At 32.5% G+C, this 23,164-nt stretch overlaps 1 protein-coding gene across 1 annotated transcript in view; it reads right to left on the bottom strand.

The window, feature by feature from the left end:
* LOC126883255 (protein O-mannosyl-transferase 2) overlaps positions 1-22,850 on the bottom strand; it is a 169,343-nt gene extending 146,493 nt beyond the window's left edge. The window contains exon 1 of the mRNA XM_050648550.1: positions 22,521-22,850. Within this exon, the coding sequence (XP_050504507.1) occupies positions 22,521-22,576 (56 nt within the window). The 5' untranslated portion in view covers positions 22,577-22,850. The remainder of the gene's footprint in view (positions 1-22,520) is intronic.
* Positions 22,851-23,164: the final 314 nt, after the last annotated feature.

Below are 23,164 nucleotides of genomic sequence, written 5' to 3'. Positions count from 1 at the left end.
GAAGAAATCTTTTCCGTAGCGGACGCGAAAATGTAAATTTCAAAGTCTTCATAAAAGACGATGAACGACAAAAGACACCTCTTTGTGTCACAGATTTGTCTACAAAGACACGTTATTCGCTACAATTCGTCAATAACGGAGAAGAACCGTGATATGAAAGGAAACGGCAATTGCATTTTATTTCACTTCGACCACCACCGATATTCTACACGACGTGTTTCGAGCTCATGTCAAGCTCTCGTCAGGAACATCTAGGTGGATGGTCGAGGTGCAAGAAAATGCTTTTGGCCTTTCTGGTAATAATAAAATAACCAGACTTCAGTACACTTGGTACGACATCTATATTAATTAAACGAAAAGATTTCTCTGGTATACAGAAGAAATCTTTTCCGTAGCGGACGCGAAAATGTAAATTTCAAAGTCTTCATAAAAGACGATGAACGACAAAAGACACCTCTTTGTGTCACAGATTTGTCTACAAAGACACGTTATTCGCTACAATTCGTCAATAACGGAGAAGAACCGTGATATGAAAGGAAACGGCAATTGCATTTTATTTCACTTCGACCACCACCGATATTCTACACGACGTGTTTCGAGCTCATGTCAAGCTCTCGTCAGGAACATCTAGGTGGATGGTCGAGGTGCAAGAAAATGCTTTTGGCCTTTCTGGTAATAATAAAATAACCAGACTTCAGTACACTTGGTACGACATCTATATTAATTAAACGAAAAGATTTCTCTGGTATACAGAAGAAATCTTTTCCGTAGCGGACGCGAAAATGTAAATTTCAAAGTCTTCATAAAAGACGATGAACGACAAAAGACACCTCTTTGTGTCACAGATTTGTCTACAAAGACACGTTATTCGCTACAATTCGTCAATAACGGAGAAGAACCGTGATATGAAAGGAAACGGCAATTGCATTTTATTTCACTTCGACCACCACCGATATTCTACACGACGTGTTTCGAGCTCATGTCAAGCTCTCGTCAGGAACATCTAGGTGGATGGTCGAGGTGCAAGAAAATGCTTTTGGCCTTTCTGGTAATAATAAAATAACCAGACTTCAGTACACTTGGTACGACATCTATATTAATTAAACGAAAAGATTTCTCTGGTATACAGAAGTATATATATATATATATATATATATATATATATATATATATATATATATATATATATATATATATATATATATATATATATATATATATATATAAAACAGATGAAATAGAGAATGTGGAAAAATCCCCTTACGAACAATTCACACATCCACCATTTCGGGTTGGGAAAAATTTTTTGAATAGAATCAAAGATCCAAACACCAGTTCTTAGAAATGTGTTTCGCCCTCTTCAACCTCTCTGGGCTTATCAATAAAGATGAGAGGTTGAATATCTTTAGACACATTCCAATCAAAAAACAACATTCGAGACCTAGACATAGAAGGTGCGTAAATCTACGGCAAGTCCGACAATGACAGTCTCAAGTTTTAATTCCCTAATTACTTAAAGTAAGTAAAATATATGTTTAAAAACATGAGATGTAGATCCTTGAAACACACTCAGTGATCAAAAGATCCAAGGTTAATGGTTTGACGACCACTCGTACGAAATCAAACAGATGAAATAGAGAATGTGGAAAAATCCCCTTACGAACAATTCACACATCCACCATTTCGGGTTGGGAAAAATTTTTTGAATAGAATCAAAGATCCAAACACCAGTTCTTAGAAATGTGTTTCGCCCTCTTCAACCTCTCTGGGCTTATCAATAAAGATGAGAGGTTGAATATCTTTAGACACATTCCAATCAAAAAACAACATTCGAGACCTAGACATAGAAGGTGCGTAAATCTACGGCAAGTCCGACAATGACAGTCTCAAGTTTTAATTCCCTAATTACTTAAAGTAAGTAAAATATATGTTTAAAAACATGAGATGTAGATCCTTGAAACACACTCAGTGATCAAAAGATCCAAGGTTAATGGTTTGACGACCACTCGTACGAAATCAAACAGATGAAATAGAGAATGTGGAAAAATCCCCTTACGAACAATTCACACATCCACCATTTCGGGTTGGGAAAAATTTTTTGAATAGAATCAAAGATCCAAACACCAGTTCTTAGAAATGTGTTACGCCCTCTTCAACCTCTCTGGGCTTATCAATAAAGATGAGAGGTTGAATATCTTTAGACACATTCCAATCAAAAAACAACATTCGAGACCTAGACATAGAAGGTGCGTAAATCTACGGCAAGTCCGACAATGACAGTCTCAAGTTTTAATTCCCTAATTACTTAAAGTAAGTAAAATATATGTTTAAAAACATGAGATGTAGATCCTTGAAACACACTCAGTGATCAAAAGATCCAAGGTTAATGGTTTGACGACCACTCGTACGAAATCAAACAGATGAAATAGAGAATGTGGAAAAATCCCCTTACGAACAATTCACACATCCACCATTTCGGGTTGGGAAAAATTTTTTGAATAGAATCAAAGATCCAAACACCAGTTCTTAGAAATGTGTTTCGCCCTCTTCAACCTCTCTGGGCTTATCAATAAAGATGAGAGGTTGAATATCTTTAGACACATTCCAATCAAAAAACAACATTCGAGACCTAGACATAGAAGGTGCGTAAATCTACGGCAAGTCCGACAATGACAGTCTCAAGTTTTAATTCCCTAATTACTTAAAGTAAGTAAAATATATGTTTAAAAACATGAGATGTAGATCCTTGAAACACACTCAGTGATCAAAAGATCCAAGGTTAATGGTTTGACGACCACTCGTACGAAATCAAACAGATGAAATAGAGAATGTGGAAAAATCCACTTACGAACAATTCACACATCCACCATTTCGGGTTGGGAAAAATTTTTTGAATAGAATCAAAGATCCAAACACCAGTTCTTAGAAATGTGTTTCGCCCTCTTCAACCTCTCTGGGCTTATCAATAAAGATGAGAGGTTGAATATCTTTAGACACATTCCAATCAAAAAACAACATTCGAGACCTAGACATAGAAGGTGCGTAAATCTACGGCAAGTCCGACAATGACAGTCTCAAGTTTTAATTCCCTAATTACTTAAAGTAAGTAAAATATATGTTTAAAAACATGAGATGTAGATCCTTGAAACACACTCAGTGATCAAAAGATCCAAGGTTAATGGTTTGACGACCACTCGTACGAAATCAAACAGATGAAATAGAGAATGTGGAAAAATCCCCTTACGAACAATTCACACATCCACCATTTCGGGTTGGGAAAAATTTTTTGAATAGAATCAAAGATCCAAACACCAGTTCTTAGAAATGTGTTTCGCCCTCTTCAACCTCTCTGGGCTTATCAATAAAGATGAGAGGTTGAATATCTTTAGACACATTCCAATCAAAAAACAACATTCGAGACCTAGACATAGAAGGTGCGTAAATCTACGGCAAGTCCGACAATGACAGTCTCAAGTTTTAATTCCCTAATTACTTAAAGTAAGTAAAATATATGTTTAAAAACATGAGATGTAGATCCTTGAAACACACTCAGTGATCAAAAGATCCAAGGTTAATGGTTTGACGACCACTCGTACGAAATCAAACAGATGAAATAGAGAATGTGGAAAAATCCCCTTACGAACAATTCACACATCCACCATTTCGGGTTGGGAAAATTTTTTTGAATAGAATCAAAGATCCAAACACCAGTTCTTAGAAATGTGTTTCGCCCTCTTCAACCTCTCTGGGCTTATCAATAAAGATGAGAGGTTGAATATCTTTAGACACATTCCAATCAAAAAACAACATTCGAGACCTAGACATAGAAGGTGCGTAAATCTACGGCAAGTCCGACAATGACAGTCTCAAGTTTTAATTCCCTAATTACTTAAAGTAAGTAAAATATATGTTTAAAAACATGAGATGTAGATCCTTGAAACACACTCAGTGATCAAAAGATCCAAGGTTAATGGTTTGACGACCACTCGTACGAAATCAAACAGATGAAATAGAGAATGTGGAAAAATCCCCTTACGAACAATTCACACATCCACCATTTCGGGTTGGGAAAAATTTTTTGAATAGAATCAAAGATCCAAACACCAGTTCTTAGAAATGTGTTTCGCCCTCTTCCGCCCTAAATATATAATTTTTCCCAGCCCGAAATGGTGGATGTGTGAATTGTTCGTAAGGGGATTTTTCCACATTCTCTATTTCATCTATTTGATTTATATATATATATATATATATATATATATATATATATATATATATATATATATATATATATATATATATATAAAGAAAGCTTAACATTAAGACATGTCTCATCAGCAAATTTTTGTGACCAAATTCTAATTAATCATCAAAAGTTGCATAAATGTAATTCATTCTTGTTCAAAAGGCATGTGATGTTTTGTTGAGAGGTAACGACCAACTAACTACAAACTACCTATCAACAAAGCAACGCATGCCTTTTGAGCAAGGATGAATTACATCCACATGGTGTGTCTAATTTTAAATCCATCGACATAATGTAGCATAATTTTTGATGCTAAATACTTTAACAATGTAACTAACAGGCTTCCAGACCTTTCAATGTAGCTAGTTTCAACTACTGTACACTGGACGTTTCACACTGAGGATGGTCAGTTTTGATCGAAAACGTGTTGTGATAATCCCTTTAGATAATTTTTAAAATTTTTAATAAATTTATATACCAATATATAACATAAGTCTTCACTTCATTACTACGTTATTTTAAATACGATGATAGTAGGTATAGAGCCAACTGTAGGGTTTTCCCTTTTAATTTTAAATTTATTTTTAAGTTTTTAATGAAACAAAGAGACCTCAGTTGGATGCTATATTTTCTTTCTATCGGTCATGCCAAACTTAATAAAATTTGCCAACTGTTGGGTTTTACCTTTTTAATTTTAAATTTATTTTTAAGTTTTTAATGAAACAAAGAGACCTCAATTGGATGCTATCTTTTCTTTCTATCAGTCATGCCACATTTAATAAAATTTGCTTTATTGATTGTGAAGTACCATTAACTAATTACAAAATAAACTAGATTTTATTTTCAAAGATAAACAGCATATTTAAAATTTTTGTGAATAAAACAGCAGCAATAACTAATAAAAATAGCAAACCTACTACCTATACCATCGTTGTACTACACTATAATAATATCACTGGTTCTAATGGGTTCTACTGGTACAGACATTGTATTATGTATAATAGGACAATTAATATCCCAGCTTCTAGTGGCCTCAATTTAATAATAATATATCTGAACGAAAGTTTTACTTTCAATATTAACAATATTGAAAATAAAACTTTATTAGAACTAATCTTCCGGTTACACCATTCGTGGCTTCCAATATTTGCAAGCCAACGAATTACTGGAGCTAAGAAGGCCGAGGGAGATCTATCAAGTTGCATCTCACTACCCGCCTATCCAGCACGGTAAAATTCCAACAAAGATTAGTTCCAAATACTCAGAATAGGAGTAGAACTAATAAAATAATAAATAATCATTTCGTTGTGAACCGAAACAAGAGCCGTCTTACTTTAGTTAGTTCAGAGAGCGCCAAAAGCACGCTAACTAGTTTCTACCCTTATTTTGGGGTTTCCTCAGAGAGTGCATATTTGATTCTCTCCGATTTTGGTGCTCTCTGAACTAACTAAAGTAAGACAGCTCTTGTTTCACAGGATGATACAGGGTGTTTGGTAAAGAATGGGCCATAGCTTAACCTTAGATTCCTGAACTTAAAATAGGTCGATTTAAGCTAACTTACCTTAGTACGAAAGTTTGTTAGATGTTACACCCTTATTAACATTAGATGAGAGAATAAATATTGCTAAAGATTATTTTTTGATCATTTTAACTTCCAATCGTATAGTAAGATATTTGATCACGTGTTTAATTCTGTCCAATCAGATTAAAATTATACTGAGAATTATCTACTGTAGAAAATTACCGATAGAATTTTTTTAAGTAGATTGTTTCTGTTTAAGGCCATGGGTACATAATTCGCAAATATTTTACGGGTATCCCTACTTTTTCTGTCTTTACACGGCAAATTACGTGTAGTAAAATTCACACTGGTATGTATATGTAAACATTACTAGAATGTCATTCTACTTGAAAATGTCATCATTAATTTAAAGAGATCGCTTTTGAATGTTCTTGGATAACTGTTATTTTTATAATTGCAAATTATTAATTCAGTTAATAAATGTGATAATTTTTTCAATAACTATGTATGTATTCAGTGATTGTAATAATTTATATGTACAACAAAAACTAATACTCAATCGAGAAAAGAGGAAAAGTGTTAAAGTGCTTTTTTTAATAATATATTGTACTATGGAACGCTTACAATTTTGAATATCTTTAACAACAAAATACTTGGATCGCAGAATATATTATCCTGATGTATTCTCTGCCTGGATCTTCCACAAATAATACACAATAAATAACTTTTTATTAAGTTTACGTCTTAAATCAATTATTTATCAAATACACTATAATATATCAATATTATTTAATCAAAAACTCAAAATATTCCCGATGCCATGTTAAATATTTAAAATTGTCACTGATTGTCACTGTCTCACTGACAGTATGCTGACAATATTCTATTCGACTGAGTGCGTTGTATAACAAAGATAGATTTAGAAATATTACCACGGACATTGTGCTCATTTTTTTCGAATCCTGAAAAAACCAATAAATATTTTTAAAAAAATTTAAACGCAGAATGAAAGACTATATTATTACCGAGGGCCGAAGTCCCTTAGAATAAATAAAAAGTTTATTTTGAATGAGATATTTTAAATTAAATTAGAAAAAAATGAATCACCATTTGAATAGCATTGCAGCCGAAAATACGTACCCATCCTCTTAATGCCAACCAGTTTCCTAGTTTTGACAACTGTCACATTTAAGAAAGTATCCATAATATACGTATTAAAAAATAATCTTACGAATATCACACGACAGTAAGAATAAATAAGAAAATAATGCTTCATTTTTACTCAAATTTGTTGTCATTGGGCAAAAGCCACTCGAGCCCTGCGGGCTCTCGTGTCCATTGCCAGACAACAAATTTTCTATTGTATATACAATAAGAATAAATAAGAAAATAATGCTTCATTTTTACTCAAATTTGTTGTCATTGGGCAATAGCCACTCGAGCCCTGCGGGCTCTCGTGTCTATTGCCAGACAACAAATTTTCGAAAAACTGTCGCATTATTTTCAATTTATTCTCACTCTCTTGTGATATTATACCCGATAATTTATATAAAAAATGGTCTAAACCAGAGGTCGGCAACGTTTTAAATGTAAAGAGTGAAATACTAAATTAAAAATTCATGGCGGGCGCCAACTATTTTTTGACCTAACAAATATATAAATATAAACGTATAAAACATATACGTTTTGAATTTATTGTCTAAATAACAATAGTTTAAGGGCGCACTAAAATTTATTGAAGGGCGCAGTGGCGCCCGCGGGCGCCGCGTTGCCGACCTCTGGTCTAAACAATACAAACATTTCATTTTGACAAAAGGCACAAATATACAATGCTAGAACCCGATATTCGAAAAAATTACTGGTTTAAAAATTACGACTATCCGAGAAGTTTCATAACAACCATATCTCTGATGAAGTTTGGACATGCTTGCTATCCAGCACATTTATACAAAATAAAAATAATTGATAACAATCTTTGTGATATTTGCAATAAAACGGCAGACTTAGATCATATATTTTTTAATTGTAAGAAGTATACACATCAGTCGGACATTCTTACAAAAAATTTAAGAAGTTTAAACATTTACGGTCCCTATAATGTTATGTATCTTTTGGCACTGAGTGATAAACGTATTTTTGATTTTATTTTGTTTTTCCTATTTGACTCTAACATTAAGTTATAGAATGACTAGATTAGGCTTGCAACCTTAAATGTCTTTCCTTTTGATTGCCTACATGCCTGCCTTACCGTGTGGGGTGGGTATATAGGTAATCAATAATTAATAAAAAATGCTAAGAAAAACCCTTGGATGAGAAAAGTGTGACCCTTGTCCTTATCCCAAAATGTTTATTATATCTATTCTTAAAAAAAGGTCGGTGAGACTTAGATAACCTTAACTTAGATTACTAATTAGATAATTGAGATAAGATATATTATGTTTATGTATGTACTACTTACTTTGTTTCTGGTCGCATGGTCTAATCCTAAAGCCAATAAGAAAAAAGTTATTTTTCGTGTGTAACTACAATATTATGCAAAAAATTATGTTGCCTCGCAGACTTAAAATCCGTTTATCTCGAAAACGGCTGAGTTTAGCGAGATGAATCTAGGATACCTTATGTAAGTAAAAATATTAAGAGAATAAAAGTTTTGATTCAAAAAGTATGTAGAGTGAGTAATAAAAGAAATTAAACCTCGCCATCTGGATAATACATCATTTTTGGTGGCGAATTTAGATTTCTTTTCCCAGAAAACCCCCGCTTACAAAATTTCGTGTTATCCCATGCCAGGAAATATTCAAGAATAAATAAAATAAAAGTTTAACTTTGACCTGTATTTCGGTTATATCAACTTTCGTACTAAGGTAAGTTAGCTTAAATCGACCTATTTTTACCTCAGCAATCTGAGGCTAAGCTATGACCCATTATTTACCAAACACCCTGTATAATCTAATATACCTATGAAAAACTGTCCACCTAAGATATCCATCCTGATGTGCTTCCACCACCCCTTATTAAACATTGCAGCTTTTTATTTTCCAGAGCCCCTTTCCAAATTTTTAATCTGTTGGAAAAAAATCTTTATTAGGTAGTACCATACTTAAGTCCATCTTAGAGATAACTCTCAGGTTAACAGTTACAGACCCATTAGTATACTTAGTTGTATTCCAAAAGTATTTGAGAGCCTTGTTTGGGATTATTGAGGTGCTAGCTTAGAATGCTATTTTACAAACCAACAATTTGGATTTATTCATCACCGGTCAACTGAGCTTAATCTATTGACTTTCACTGATTTTATTTTGGAATATTTGGAAAAGGACATGCTGTACTAAAAGTATGCTAAAGTTCATGATGTGTATATGGACTTTACAAAGGCGTCTGATCGTGTAAAAGTGTAAACCATAACGTTTTAATTAACAAGTTACATAGTCTGGGCATTCATGGGCAAATTTTAAAATGGTTATCTTCGTATCTTACAGAAAGAATACAAATAGTGCATATTCAAGGCTTTCAATGAGGTACCATCTGGCAGTCCTCAAGGAACAAATAATTCCAGTACTAACATCATTATATAATGAATGTCTTAGACAAAGAAGGTTTCCCAATAATTTTAAACAAGCAGAAGTTATAATAATACATAAAGGGGAAGATAAAAATCCTGCCTTACCGAAATCATATAGACCGGTATGTTTATTGAATACAATGGGAAAATTACAAGAAAAATTACTATGTAAAAAATTAAATCAAATAAGAACAGAAATTGGATTACATCTTGGTCAGTATGGTTTTAGGAAAGGTAGATCAACAGAAGATGCAATAAATAAAGTATTTGAAATAGTAAATGAAAGCATAAAAATGTATGTTTTAATGATCTTTATAGACGTGTCTGGGGCTTTTGACAATCTTTGGTGGCCGTCATTCTTTGAAAGACTTCGAAGAATGAGATGTCCAAAGAATCTGTACGGAAGTCTCAGAAACTACTGTCAAGACCGATATGCAAGCCTAAGCTGTCCAACAGGAAAAAAGACAAAACATATCACAAAAGGATGTTCACAAGGATCAGTATGTGGACCTATGTTCTGGGATGTAATGCTAGAGGAACTGTTGGAACAATTGACTATAGATCCTGAAGTGCTTGGAAGCATAGCGTATGCAGATGATTTGTTGTTGATCATAGATGCAAACTCAAGAAGAGAATTAGAAAATAAATCAAATGAAGTATTAATAAGAGTAAATGATTGGACGAATAAAGTAAAATTAACAATATCAGATTCAAAAACAACATATAGTTTAATAAAAGGAAATTTAGAAAGAGATCCAATTATAAAAATTAGAGGGAAAACAATAAAAAGAAAAAAGGAAACAAGATATTTAGGTATTATAATAGACGAACAAAAATTATTTACAAAACGCATGAGTTGTGTCTGTGAAAAGGCAACAAAGATCATGCATAGCATTGCTAGTCTAGCACAGAAGGAATATAGAATTTCGTTCCGACAGATGAGAATATACCTAAATACAATACTTGCATCAATTGTAGGGTACGGTTCAAGTGTATGGGCACATAGATTAATAAATAAAAAAAATGCAGAAAAATTAAATAGAGCTCAGAGAGGATTTCTTGTAAGAATGACGGGAGCATTTGGAACAACTGCAACACAGGCACTCACAGTTTTAACTGGAGTAATGCCAATGCATTTAGAAACACAAAAAAGAGCATGTAATTATTGGCTAAAAAAAGAAAAATATGAAAAAATAATACAAATAATAGGATTAGGTATAAGAAATAAAAGAGAATTAAAAGAAATAATAAATAGAAAAAGACAAAATGAATGGGAAAATTCAACAAAATCTAGACGTTTATACAATTTTATACCAATATTAGAAAACATTCCAAATTATTTTAATCCAAAACAAGGTTTAGTGCACTTTTTAACAGGACATGGACCGTACCCAACATATTTGGAAAGATTTAACTTAAAAGATGATGCATATTGTGAATGTGGAGAACTAGGTACACCAGAACATATAGTGTTACATTGTGAAAATACTATAGAAAATGAAGAACATAGAGAAATGAGAAGAAGATTAGAAAGAATTGAAATAAGAGATATATTACAAAATGAAGAATATTTTGGAATATTAAACAATCTAACAGAAATAATATCTAAAAAACAACAAGAAATTTATAATAATAGAAGAAGACAACAAATAATCCAACCCTGATGAAGTTGAGTAAGATAAAGTTAAAATAAATAAAATAAAATATAAACTCAAAAATAGATATTCACAATTATAATAATAATAATTCAATATAAAATAAATAAATAAAAATAATAATTCAATAAATAATTCATTAAATTAAAAAAAAACTACCAACTCTCTTCTGAAAATAGAGGGACTGTCTTTATAACTTAGAAGGGAGTTGATAGTACCAAAAATATTTTAACAAATATATATTGTTTCTTTAAATTTGTTAAATGTAATTAATAGATTATGGCAAATTATTAATTGTAAAAAATAGATTTAGTAGTTTAGTAAAAAATGTAAAAATATAAAAAAAATATCTGTAATCCCATCAGGAAAAAAACGACCTGGATTAGTCACTAGAGGCCAGGTCATATGTATAAACAATAAATAAATAAAAAAAAAGTCCTCAAGGTTTGCACCTAGGTCCTCTTCTCTGTAATAATATGTGAATGATACTGTCTCCTGTTTTGTCCATTTACACTATCTCTGGTTCTCAGATGATTTAAAACTTTTTAAGGAGATCATGACTGAATATTTATGATTACCACTACCTACAAGCGGATTTGAAGCGTTTGGACCACTGGTGTAAAATTAATGGTATGGAACTCAATTTTAAAAAGTGCCAGTTAACATTTTACATGCAGATGGCATGCATGTGAGCCACATAGTGCCTCTACCAATGAGCGGCCGGCTCATAATATGTACGCCATTGGATATATGAACTTCTAACATGAAAAGTAATTTCAGTTCCGAGTATAAGTCAACATATTACATCCAGACACAACATGTTAATGGTCTGTAGTTGTAGCAGAAACCCCATTAACCAAATCTATGCTATAAAAGGTTGTCCTTTAGAATCTGTAACCCAGTATGTTAAAGATTTAGGTGCTTTCCTTTATTCCATTTTATCATTCATACCTCACATATAGAGGACTCTTTCAAAGTCACTTCGAATGCGGGGCCTTAACAAACACTGTGCTAAGGATTTTATTCAGACCACAACACCAATTCGGTTTTAGAGGTGAACACTTAACCATCCAACAATGTCACAGAATAGTAAATTTAATTAAAAACAACTCTCGAAGTTGCACTGGAGTCTTTTTTGATATTCAACAGACATTTCATAGGGTATGGCCTCAAGGTCTTCTCTATAAACTGAAAATACACCCAACAGACCAACTATACTTTATTCTAAAATCTTATCTTACTGACGTTACTTCCAAGTCAAAATTGATGACAACTACTCAAATTACTACATCATATCGCCGCCTTAATACTATAACTTGATAACTCGAAATTAGTAGTTCTGTGATCAACAGGTTTAAAGATTTTAAAGATATTTGTACCTCTACCATGATGTTGGTAAATACGGAATTCACTCTGCAGCTCTAAAATACTGTTCCTTAATAGTATGGTATAGTTAGACCCAAACCCAGACATCCAAAGTGAAAGTTATCCTCCAACACCAAATTGTTCTATATGGTCCACATAATGTTCAGAAAAAAGTCACACCATTTTGAGCGACGGGTTTGGGGGGGAGAGGGGGGAGAAATCTGCAAATTCCTAGTTTTTTACGTTTTTCGTCAATATTTCTAAAACTAAGCGGTTTAGCATGAACAACCTTCTACACAAAATTGTTCTACATTAAATTTGAAATAAAGAAGGCCCTGTGCATAACCCTTCTAAAATGAACGGTTCCAAAGTTACGGAGGTAGTATAGTATAATTGGTCCAAAAAAAGGCCTAACCCAGACATCCAAAGTAAAAGTTTTCCTTCAACACCAAATTGTTCTATATGGTCCACATATTGTTCAGTAAAAAGTTACACCATTTTGAGCGTCCGGTTTGGGGGGGAGATGGGGGAGAAGTCGGTAAATTAGTAGTTTTTTTAAAGTTTCTCGTCAATATTTCTAAAACTAGGCTTTAGCTTAAGGAATGTTCTATAGAAAAATGTTCTACACAAAATTTAAAACAAAAAAGGTTCTATACATAATTGTTATAAAATCAACGGTTCCAGAGTTACGGAGGGTGAAAAGTGGAGGTTTTCGATACTTTTTATATTTACCGATTTCTCCCCCCTCTCCCCCCCAAACCCGACGCTCAAAATGGTGTGACTTTTTTCTGAACATTATGTGGACCATATAGAACAATTTGGTGTTGGAGGATAACTTTCACTTTGGATGTCTGGGTTTTTGGTATAGTTATATCCTAAATATTGCCCAAAAAATATAAAAAGTATCGAAAACCTCGACTTTTCACCCTCTGTAACTCTGGAACCATTGATTTTATAACAATTATGTATAGAATATTTTTTGTTTTAAATTTCATGTAGAACATTTTGGTATATAATATTGTTTACGCTAAAGCATAGTTTTGGAAATATTGACGAAAAACGTAAAAAAACTACTAATTTACCGGCTTCTCTCCCATTTCCCTCCCAAACCGGACGCTCCAAATGGTGTAACTTTTTACTGAACAATATGTGGACCAAATAGAACATTTTGGTGTTGGAGGAAAACTTTTACTTTGGATGTTTGGGTTAGGCCTTTTTTGGACCAGTTCTACTATACTACCTCCGTAACTTTCGAACCATTCATTTTAGAAAGATTATGCATAGGACCTTTTTTATTTCAAATTTAATGTAGAACAATTTTGTATAGAGGGTTGTTCATGCTAAACCGCATAGTTTTAGAAATATTGGCGAAAAACTTAAAAAACTACGAATTTACCGATTTCTCCCCCCTCTCCCCCCCCAAACCCGACGCTCAAAATGGTGTGACTTTTTTCTGGACATTGTGTGGACCATATAGAACAATTTGGTGTTGAAGGATTACTTTCACTTTGGATGTCTGGGTTATGCCACCTTTTGGATCAACTATACTATACTATAACTTTTTGGCTACTAATGTAGGAATACGATGCAAATTTGTTTTCCGATATGGAAAATAACATGAAAAAGGAAAGTTATCAACTTTTAGCACTACCATAATGTTAAAATTCGATAATGTTGCAATGTATAGTACTATCAAGTTATAGTACTAAGGCGACAATACAGGGTGTAACAAAAATACAGGTCATAAATTTAATCACATATTCTGGGACCAAAAATAATTCGATAAAACCTAACTTACCTTAGTACAAATGTGCACATAAAAAAAGTTACAGCTCTTTTAAGTTACAAAATGAAAATCGATTTTTTCGAATGTATCGAAAACTATTGAAGACTTTTTATTAAAAATGGACATGTGGCATTCTTATGGCAGTATCATCCTAAGAAAAAATTATAGTGAAATTTGGACACCCCATAAAATTTTTATGGGGGTTTTGTTCCTTTAAACCCCCCCAAACTTTTGTGTACGTCCCAATTAAATTATTTTTGTAGTACCATCAGTTAAACACAATGTTTTAAAACTTTTATGCCTCTTAGTACTTTTTCGAAAAGTCAGTTTTTATCGAGATATTTCGAATATTTGTCAAATCCACCACATATTTGTATATAGTTAAGTACGATTAAGGAGACTTGGTAATAAATATGAACATTTATTTATGATTTACATTTTTAGGGATATTTTGAATCATATTAAAAAAGAAGTCACATCTCGATAAAAGGTGCCTTTTCGAAAAAATACAAAGAGGCAAAAAAGTTTTAAAAACACTGTGTTCAACTAATGGTACCACAGTAATATTTTAATTGGAACGTACACAAACATTTGGGGGGTTTAAAAGAACAAAACCCCCATAAAATTTTTATGTAAACATATTGAAAAATAAGCTTCAATTCGATAAAAACTGCCTAAACGAAAAAATACTAAGAGGCAAAAAAGTTTTAATAACATTGAATTTAACTAATGGTACCACAATAATAATTTAATTGAGACGTACACAAAAGTTGGGGGGGGGGGTTTAAGGGAACAAAATCCCATAAAATTTTTATGGGGTACACACATTTCACTATAATTTTTCTTTAAGATGCTCCTGCCATAAGAATGCCACATGTCCATTTTCAATAAAAAATCTCCAATAGTTTTCGATATATTCGAAAAAATCGATTTTCATTTTGTAACTTCAAAGGGCTGTAACTTTTTTTATGTTCACATTTGTACTAAGGTAAGTTAGGTTCATTCGAACTATTTTTGGTCCCAGAATATGTGATTTAATTTATGACCTGTATTTTCTTACACCCTGTATAATCTGGCATACCTCAGCGTAGTGTTCTTGGCCCATTTTTGTATCTGATATTTTCACCTGATGTTACAACCAGAAATAATACCTTCTTAGCTACTTTTGCTGATGATACATGAAGCTTGGCAGTGGATATCGACGCTAATGTAGCATCACAAAAAGTACAAAATCATTTAGACCAGCAGTGCTCAAAGGGTTGATCGCGATCGACCATTTGATCGCCAAAGTTTTTGAAGTCGATCGCAATTCACTGAAAAAAATACAAATGGAAAAAGACGGGGCCTGTGTTGACTCATCACAGTTGCTGACTGCTTTGTCAAAAAATTTAAATTATTGATTGATCAAACGAAGAGAAACGAATTAAACAACATTCCATTGTTGAAAAAAGTTGTTTATTATGAGATGGAGCTGCAAGCAGTTCATAGAGACTTTGAAAGAAGCTTCGCTAATTTTTAAAAACTGACAGATATTGTAACATTCATGTCTAATCCATTTTCTTGTGAAGACGTGGAAAAATTGCCACTGACATATCAGTTACTTTCAATATAGAGATCATTTCCGTCCAAAATGAGGTCTTAAAAAATTACATGCCTATAATTTTCATCCTATGTCTATTCAATTGATTGAGTCTTATCTATCAGATAGATTTCAATATGTGTTTTTTAACCAGCTTAAATCTGATAAAAAACCTTTGATGTATGGAGTGCCTCAAGGGTCAGTTCTAGGTCCAATATTATTTCTCATTTATATAAATGACTTGGGATTTTCACAAGAGGGCCCGGTAAGCACAGTCCTATTTGATGATGATACTACATGCTATCAAAGTTACCACCCTTCCCAAATCAGTGATATTGATCTTGAGACCACAGAAAGCAATTTGTTCCAATGGTTTTTGGCAAATCGTCTCTCTCTCAATAACTCAAAATCACAAACAGTGAACTTTACCCTAAGACATAACACCATTACACATCCCATTTTAACAGATTGTTCACAGGAAGCTAAATTTCTTGGTGTTTATCTTGATCAGGGACTCACTTGGGAACGGCACATACTGAAACTTTCCCAAAAGCTCTCAAGCCAACTCTTTTTATTTAGAAACCTATCTAAGGTTACCTCCCTTCAAACCCTTCTTACATCATATCACAGCAACTTTCACTCACGACTAACTTACGCAATCCTTTCCTGGGGACACTCTTGCCATATAGATAAGGTGTTTGGTCAGCAGAGAAAGTGTATTCGCATAATCACAGGTCAGGGTTATCGGGACGATTGTAGGCAGTCTTTCAGAAACCTGAGGATTCTCACACTACCTTCTGTGTACATTATGCAGTGCCTGTTGTATGTTCATCAAAATGTAGATCTGTATAAAACACAACAGCATACTTATCAGACTAGAAATCATGATGCCCTTGTACCAGACTTCAGTCGACTTGAGAGGACCAGAAATGGAACCAGATACCTAGCATTGAAATTTTATAACTGTATACCAATATCTATTAAAAGTCTTGATTTTAACCAATTTAAGAGACAAATTAAAAATTATCTTCTGATGGGTGCTTTCTACTCATTTGAGGAGTACTTCAGATCTGAATTTTGTTTTGTCCTGTAATTTAATTAGTGTTTAGTTTTTAAATTTTAGTAATAGGTTTTTTTACTGAAGTACTGTCAACTTTTAATGTAATTTTAGACAATTTTAATTATTGCTGACCTGTAAAAGTACATTTGTACATTATTACCAATAAATACTCTACTCTACTCTACTCTACTCTACTGAAAATAAAAGTCCAGAGCGGCCGATACAAAATTTTGTTCTTTCATATCCTCTGACAAATATCCCTCTTTGAGGCAAGTAGCTCTTCAGCTCACAGCATTCTTTGGATTAACGTACTTGTGTGAGAATCTGCATTTTCCCAAATTAATGAAGCTGGTAAAATTAAAGTGTCGTAATCGGCTAACTGACGAACTCTCATCATGCTTGCTTTTTTGAAGCTATTTCCTTGTGGCATTTTTATAATTAACTATTTTCTATGGGAAATAAGCCACAATTTTACTAAAAAAATGAATTTATTAACGTTTCGAAGCCCAAATCGGGTTTCGTTGTCAAAATACAAAATACTTCTAAAATAAACAAAAATGTTGTTGCTAAGTAAAAAAAAAATTCTTCTAATAATTTATTTAATCTGACTCATTTATATTGGTAATTCAGACGTATATTATACATTTTAAAGTAGAAGACTTTAAAATGATATCGCCAATATTTATGAGTTGCGTTCCTGGGACGACTTTACTAAAAGATAGTTCATTCGATTACATGAAATCAATCCCAACTCAAGAATATCCGTCGCAAAAAAATCATAGCATGTGATCTGTCTTTAAAAAGACAACCAAATGCAACGATGACAGTAAAATTCTCGCGTTAGAGATTTCATAGTAAATCACGAGGGAAAACCAGGAAAAAACCTCGTGATATTATCCCGACATCGTAAGTATTTGGTCTTACATTTATTAAGTCCATCCATAACAAAATCGATACTTTTATAAGAAGTGCCTTGTCAGCAAAAATTAAACTACAAATATTCTTGTACCGGGTGTCCCAATAAGAATGGCTCTCGGCCATATCTCAGGAACCGTTTATAGTAGAGCTTTGAAATAAAAAATTTTATAACAAAAGTTGTCTCAGGAAAAGCCTGGAAATTATTTTCATAATTGTGGGACCACCGCTAGAGGGCGTAATTGAATATCAAAAATTAAAAAATCTAAATTTTACAAAATTTTCCTAATGAAGGGGCACTGTAAATCCGATCGTCGTATTCTTCATAAAATTCTACGCATATTTGATTTGACAAGTTTAGGTCTACCTTTGGAAATAAGAGGTGGGGGTGAGTGGGAACCTTGTTATGAAAAACTGGCTGTGAGTCCGGTTCTGCTTAATCAAATTTTGCAAACTTGGTCTTGTTGAAGACAGATCTTTTTCGTCAATGTAAAAGTTATGATTTCGAACCAACTTACTGAGTAATATGCCAGCTAGAAGGCGTTTTTAATTTTTTTTCAGAAATCTAGTGTTCCTTGGAAAATATTAAATACAAACATGCATTTTTAATACCATATTACAAAATTAGACAAAATTAGCAACAGAATAGCGAAAACCGCATGTTAATACCTTTTTTCTATCTCGAGATATCTTACAAAACGTGTAAATTTAAAAACATAACTGTTACTGTCACCGGTAAACGAAATTCATTAAAAGTAGTGTGCTATGGAAACAACAAAGAAACATTTTCTAGCTGTCAACGTATATTAGGTCTTTTCAACGCTTCTCATTTGTTTCGAGCCTCGTTCATATCTCGTATATTAATATTATACACGGATTATACGGCATATGACAGAGACTCGAAACAAATGAGAAGCGTTGAAAAGCCCTATTACAAAGAAATATAAACAACTATTTAGTTATGACATAAACGTTCAAATTTTTGCCCATCATTTTCGTTGCAAACATTTACTCTTTCAAGCGTAGATTGAACAGCAGTCTCAATTTCTGCTCTCGATATGCTTTGAATGGCGTTTAGTATTCTCTGGATAATGTATTCTAGAGTAGTGTATGATGGGCAACAATTTTAATATTTAGGTCGTCACTAAGTAGTTCTTTTTGTTCTGTGTTATATTTAATTTTAATAGTATTGTTTCTCTTTATATTGTTGTTTTAATTAATTGTATTTTTATACGTTGACTTCTGGAAAATGTTATTTTGTTTTTTTTTCACAGCACACTACTTTTCATTAACTTAGTTTACCGGTGATAGTAGCAGTTATGTATAAAATTTACACGTTTCTCGAGATATCTTGAGATAAAAAAAAAGGTATCGACATGCGGTTTTCGCTATTCTATTGCTAATTTAATCTAATTTTATAAAGTATGATTAAAAATGCATACTTGTATTTAATATTTTCCAAAGAAAACTAGATTTCTGAAAAAAATTAAATAACGCCTCCCAGCTGGCTTATTACTTATTAAGATGGTTCAAAATTATCACGCTTACATTGAAGAAAAAGATCTGTCTTCAACAAGACCCAGTTTTCAAAATTTGATTTAGCAGAACCGGACTTACAGCCATTTTTTCATAACAAGGTTCCCACTCACCCCCACCTCTTATTTGCAAAGGTAGAGTTAAACTTGTTAAATCAAATATGCGCAGAATTTGATGAAGAATACAATAATCGAATTTCCAGTGCCCCTTCATTAGGAAAATTTTGTAACATTTAGATTTTTTTATTTTTGATATTCAATTACGCCCTCTAGCGGTGGACCCACAATTATGAAAATAATTTCCAGGCTTTTCCTGAGGCAACTTTTGTTATAAATTTTTTTATTTCAAAGCTCTACTATAAACGGTTCCTGAGATATGGCCGAGAGCCATTCTTAGTGGGACACCCGGTACATGATTAATACTGGTAATATTCCTGTACATGATTCGTACTGTATAAATTCCTTAACACTTGTCACAGTGAAACTGTTTTTACACTGCGAAGTTGTCACTGTTCTCAATATTATTTATAATTTAAACATATTAAAGTCAGAATTTGATATTAGTTTTTTGAAGGTAAATTAAATGTAAGACCAAATACTTACGATGTCGGGATAGTATCACGAGGTTTTTTCCTGGTTTTCCCTCGTGATTTACTATGAAATCTCTAACGCGAGAATTTTACTGTCATCGTTGCATTTGGTTGTCTTTTTAAAGACAGATCACATGCTATGATTTTTTTGCGACGGATATTCTTGAGTTGGGATTGATTTCATGTAATCGAATGAACTATCTTTTAGTAAAGTCGTCCCAGGAACGCAACTCATAAATATTGGCGATATCATTTTAAAGTCTTCTACTTTTAAATGTATAATATACGTCTGAATTGCCAATATAAATGAGTCAGATTAAATAAATTATTAGAAGATTTTTTTTTACTTAGCAACAACATTTTTGTTTATTTTAATAGTATTTTGTATTTTGACAACGAAACCCGACTTGGGCTTCGAAACGTTAATAAATTCATTTTTTTAGTAAACTTGTGGCTTATTTCCCATAGAAAATAGTTAATTAGGTATGCTTGCTTTTGGCTTGGCAATTACGTACCATCATATATGAAAAACTTGTGGATGATATGCAGTGCCATGCATCAACGTCCAAATAAAATTAAGATGAAAAACATTGATATAGTCGGTTCGCTAAACTCAGATGCAACTGGCTAGATATTTTAGTCGATAATTTTTTTTATTTTTGCCAATTTTGCAAAAATTGGCAAAATTACTAACTACATAGTTAGTGATTATTAACTATTTAGTAATTATTTTTTGCCAATTTTAGTAAAATTGGCAAAATTACCGACTAAAATATCTAGAAAGTTGTGTCTGAGTTTAGCGAACAGACTATACAATTACAACCCTATGTAGTTACAACTTTTTATCAAAAAGAAATGTGCAATAAAGATTTTTAATTTCAAAATTTCTTTATTTTCTAGCAGTCGATCGCTGGATGCTTGCAGTTTATGTGGTAGATCTCTCGCAGTAAAAGTCTGAGCACCACTGATTTAGACCAATTACAAAACTGGCTTAAGAGGATCGGTACGTTTTTTCGGATGAAATGCTATTCTAATGGGGATTCATTCTTTTCGAATCCTGAGAAAACTAATAGGTATTTATTAAAAATTTAAACGCAGAATGAAAGACTACGTTATTAGCGTGGGCCGAAAGTCCGGGAGAACTTCTATAATGTTTATTTTAATAAGTTACAGGGGTGAAAAACTAAGAGAAAATTTAGTGTTATTTTTAATTTCAAATATCTCATTCAAAATAAACTTTTTGTTTATTCTAAGGGACTTTCGGCCCTCTGTAATAATTTAGTCTTTCATTCTGCGTTTATATTTTTCAAAAATATTTATTGATTTTTTCAGGATTCGAAAAAAATGAACACAATGTCTGTGGTAATTTTTCCAAATCTATCTTTGTCACACAACGCACTTAGTCGAATAGAATATTGTCAGTCAGACACTGACAATCAGTGACAATTTTAAATAATTATTTGACATGAATCAGGAATATTTTTAGTTGTTGATTAAATAATATTGATATATAGTGTATTTGATAAATAATTGATTTAAGAGGTGAACTTTATAAAAAGTTATTTATTGTGTATTATTTATGGAAGATAGAAGCAGAGAATACATCAAGATATATTCTGTGATGCAAGTATTTTAGATGTTCAAAATTGTAAGCGTTCCATAGTAACAATATATTAAAAACTCACTTTAACACTTTTCCTCTTTTCTTGATTGAGTATTAGTTTTTGTTGTAGGTACATATAAATTATTACAATCACTGAATACATAGCTAGTGAAAAAATTATCACATTTATTAACTACATTAATAATTTGCAATTATACAAAAAATAACAGTTATCCAAGAACATTCAAAAGCCATCTCTTTAAGCTAGTTATTACATTGTCAAGTAGAATGACATTCTAGTAATATGTACATATCCATACCAGTGTGAATTTTACTACACGTAATTTGCTATGTAAAGACAGAAAAGGTAGGGATAGCTGTAAAATATTTGCGAATTATGTACCCATAGCCTTAAGCAATGGAAAATAAATCTGCATGTCCTCAAGTTTCTATTAATAATACCCCGATTCCCATAAAACCAGTTGCCAAATATTGGGGATTGCATCTGGATGAAAAACTCATATGGAGAACGTACATTAAAACTAAACGGAAACAAATAGATATTAAACTAAGAAATATGAACTAGCTACTTAAAATGTCTCAGTTATCTCTTGAAAATAAACTGCTTCTGTACAAAGCTGTACTAATACCAGTTTGGGCATACAGAATAGAACTATGGGGCTGCAGTAAACCTTCAAATATGAAGATACTCATAAACATTACAATCCAAAATACTCCATATAAGTAAAGCTCCATGGTACATATCAAAGTATCAAAGCACATACTTCACAATGATCTGAACATCCCACTAATCAAGGACATAATAAAGAATCATTTAACAAAATCGCACCACAACAACAAATTATTCACCACTTGCTGAAAGAAGACTGAAGAGAGTATGGCCAGAAGACCTACCATAATAATACTTAGAGAACCTTCACTGGACGGTACGTAACTCACCTTAATTTACTTTCAGACTATTTACTTATTACTTTGTGTTTACAGTAGATTGTAAACATGCCTTGTATCAATAAAAAAATACTTTTAAAAACCAGCTACTTAAGTATCATTAACTTTTTAGGACTTGTATTGCTCTTTTACTTACTTTGATTCTTTATCAATTATTTTCTGTGCCATTTTATTGCTGAATTTTAAACTCATGCAGATATTAAACAATCTTACATATATGCAGACGTGGAAATAAAGAAAGTCCCGTTAGTTTTGTTTTAAATTCCATATGTCTCACTTTCATATGAATGTAAATTATTTTTATGGAATTTCATGTTACGTTTTAGGCATTCATACGTATAATTAAACTTAAAACATTTTAGCAGAGAGGTATTAGCATGTTTTACATGTATTTCTAATTATCGGTGCAGCGGTTTGTTTTTGTTTTTGAAACGATATGGGGTTAGGTAAACGTCACTGTCAATTAGTTTCATGGAACGAAATGTCAAGTGCGGTCCATATATTTTCTTCTATTAATCACAGCAAAGAATACATGGCCCTGATTCTAAATCAAATTTCGACACTAAACAAGTCGCTTTCAATATGGCGACGGTTGAAATGCGATTGTGCGAGCCTTGTGGATTTTAGTTGAACTAACGAAGTGACGTCATGAAATAGCGACTTTAAAAAGGGTGTTGATATTATAATTTCGACTGTCGAAATTATTTTACACGGAGATGAATGAATGGCCAAAAGCGAGGTTAGGTTTAGTTTAGATGTGTTTTGTTTATTTCTTGCAAG

This window comes from Diabrotica virgifera, chromosome 4 (genome assembly GCF_917563875.1).
Source record: "Diabrotica virgifera virgifera chromosome 4, PGI_DIABVI_V3a".
Classification (NCBI taxonomy): Eukaryota; Metazoa; Arthropoda; class Insecta; order Coleoptera; family Chrysomelidae; genus Diabrotica; species Diabrotica virgifera.
This window is presented reverse-complemented; position numbering and strand designations above follow the sequence as displayed.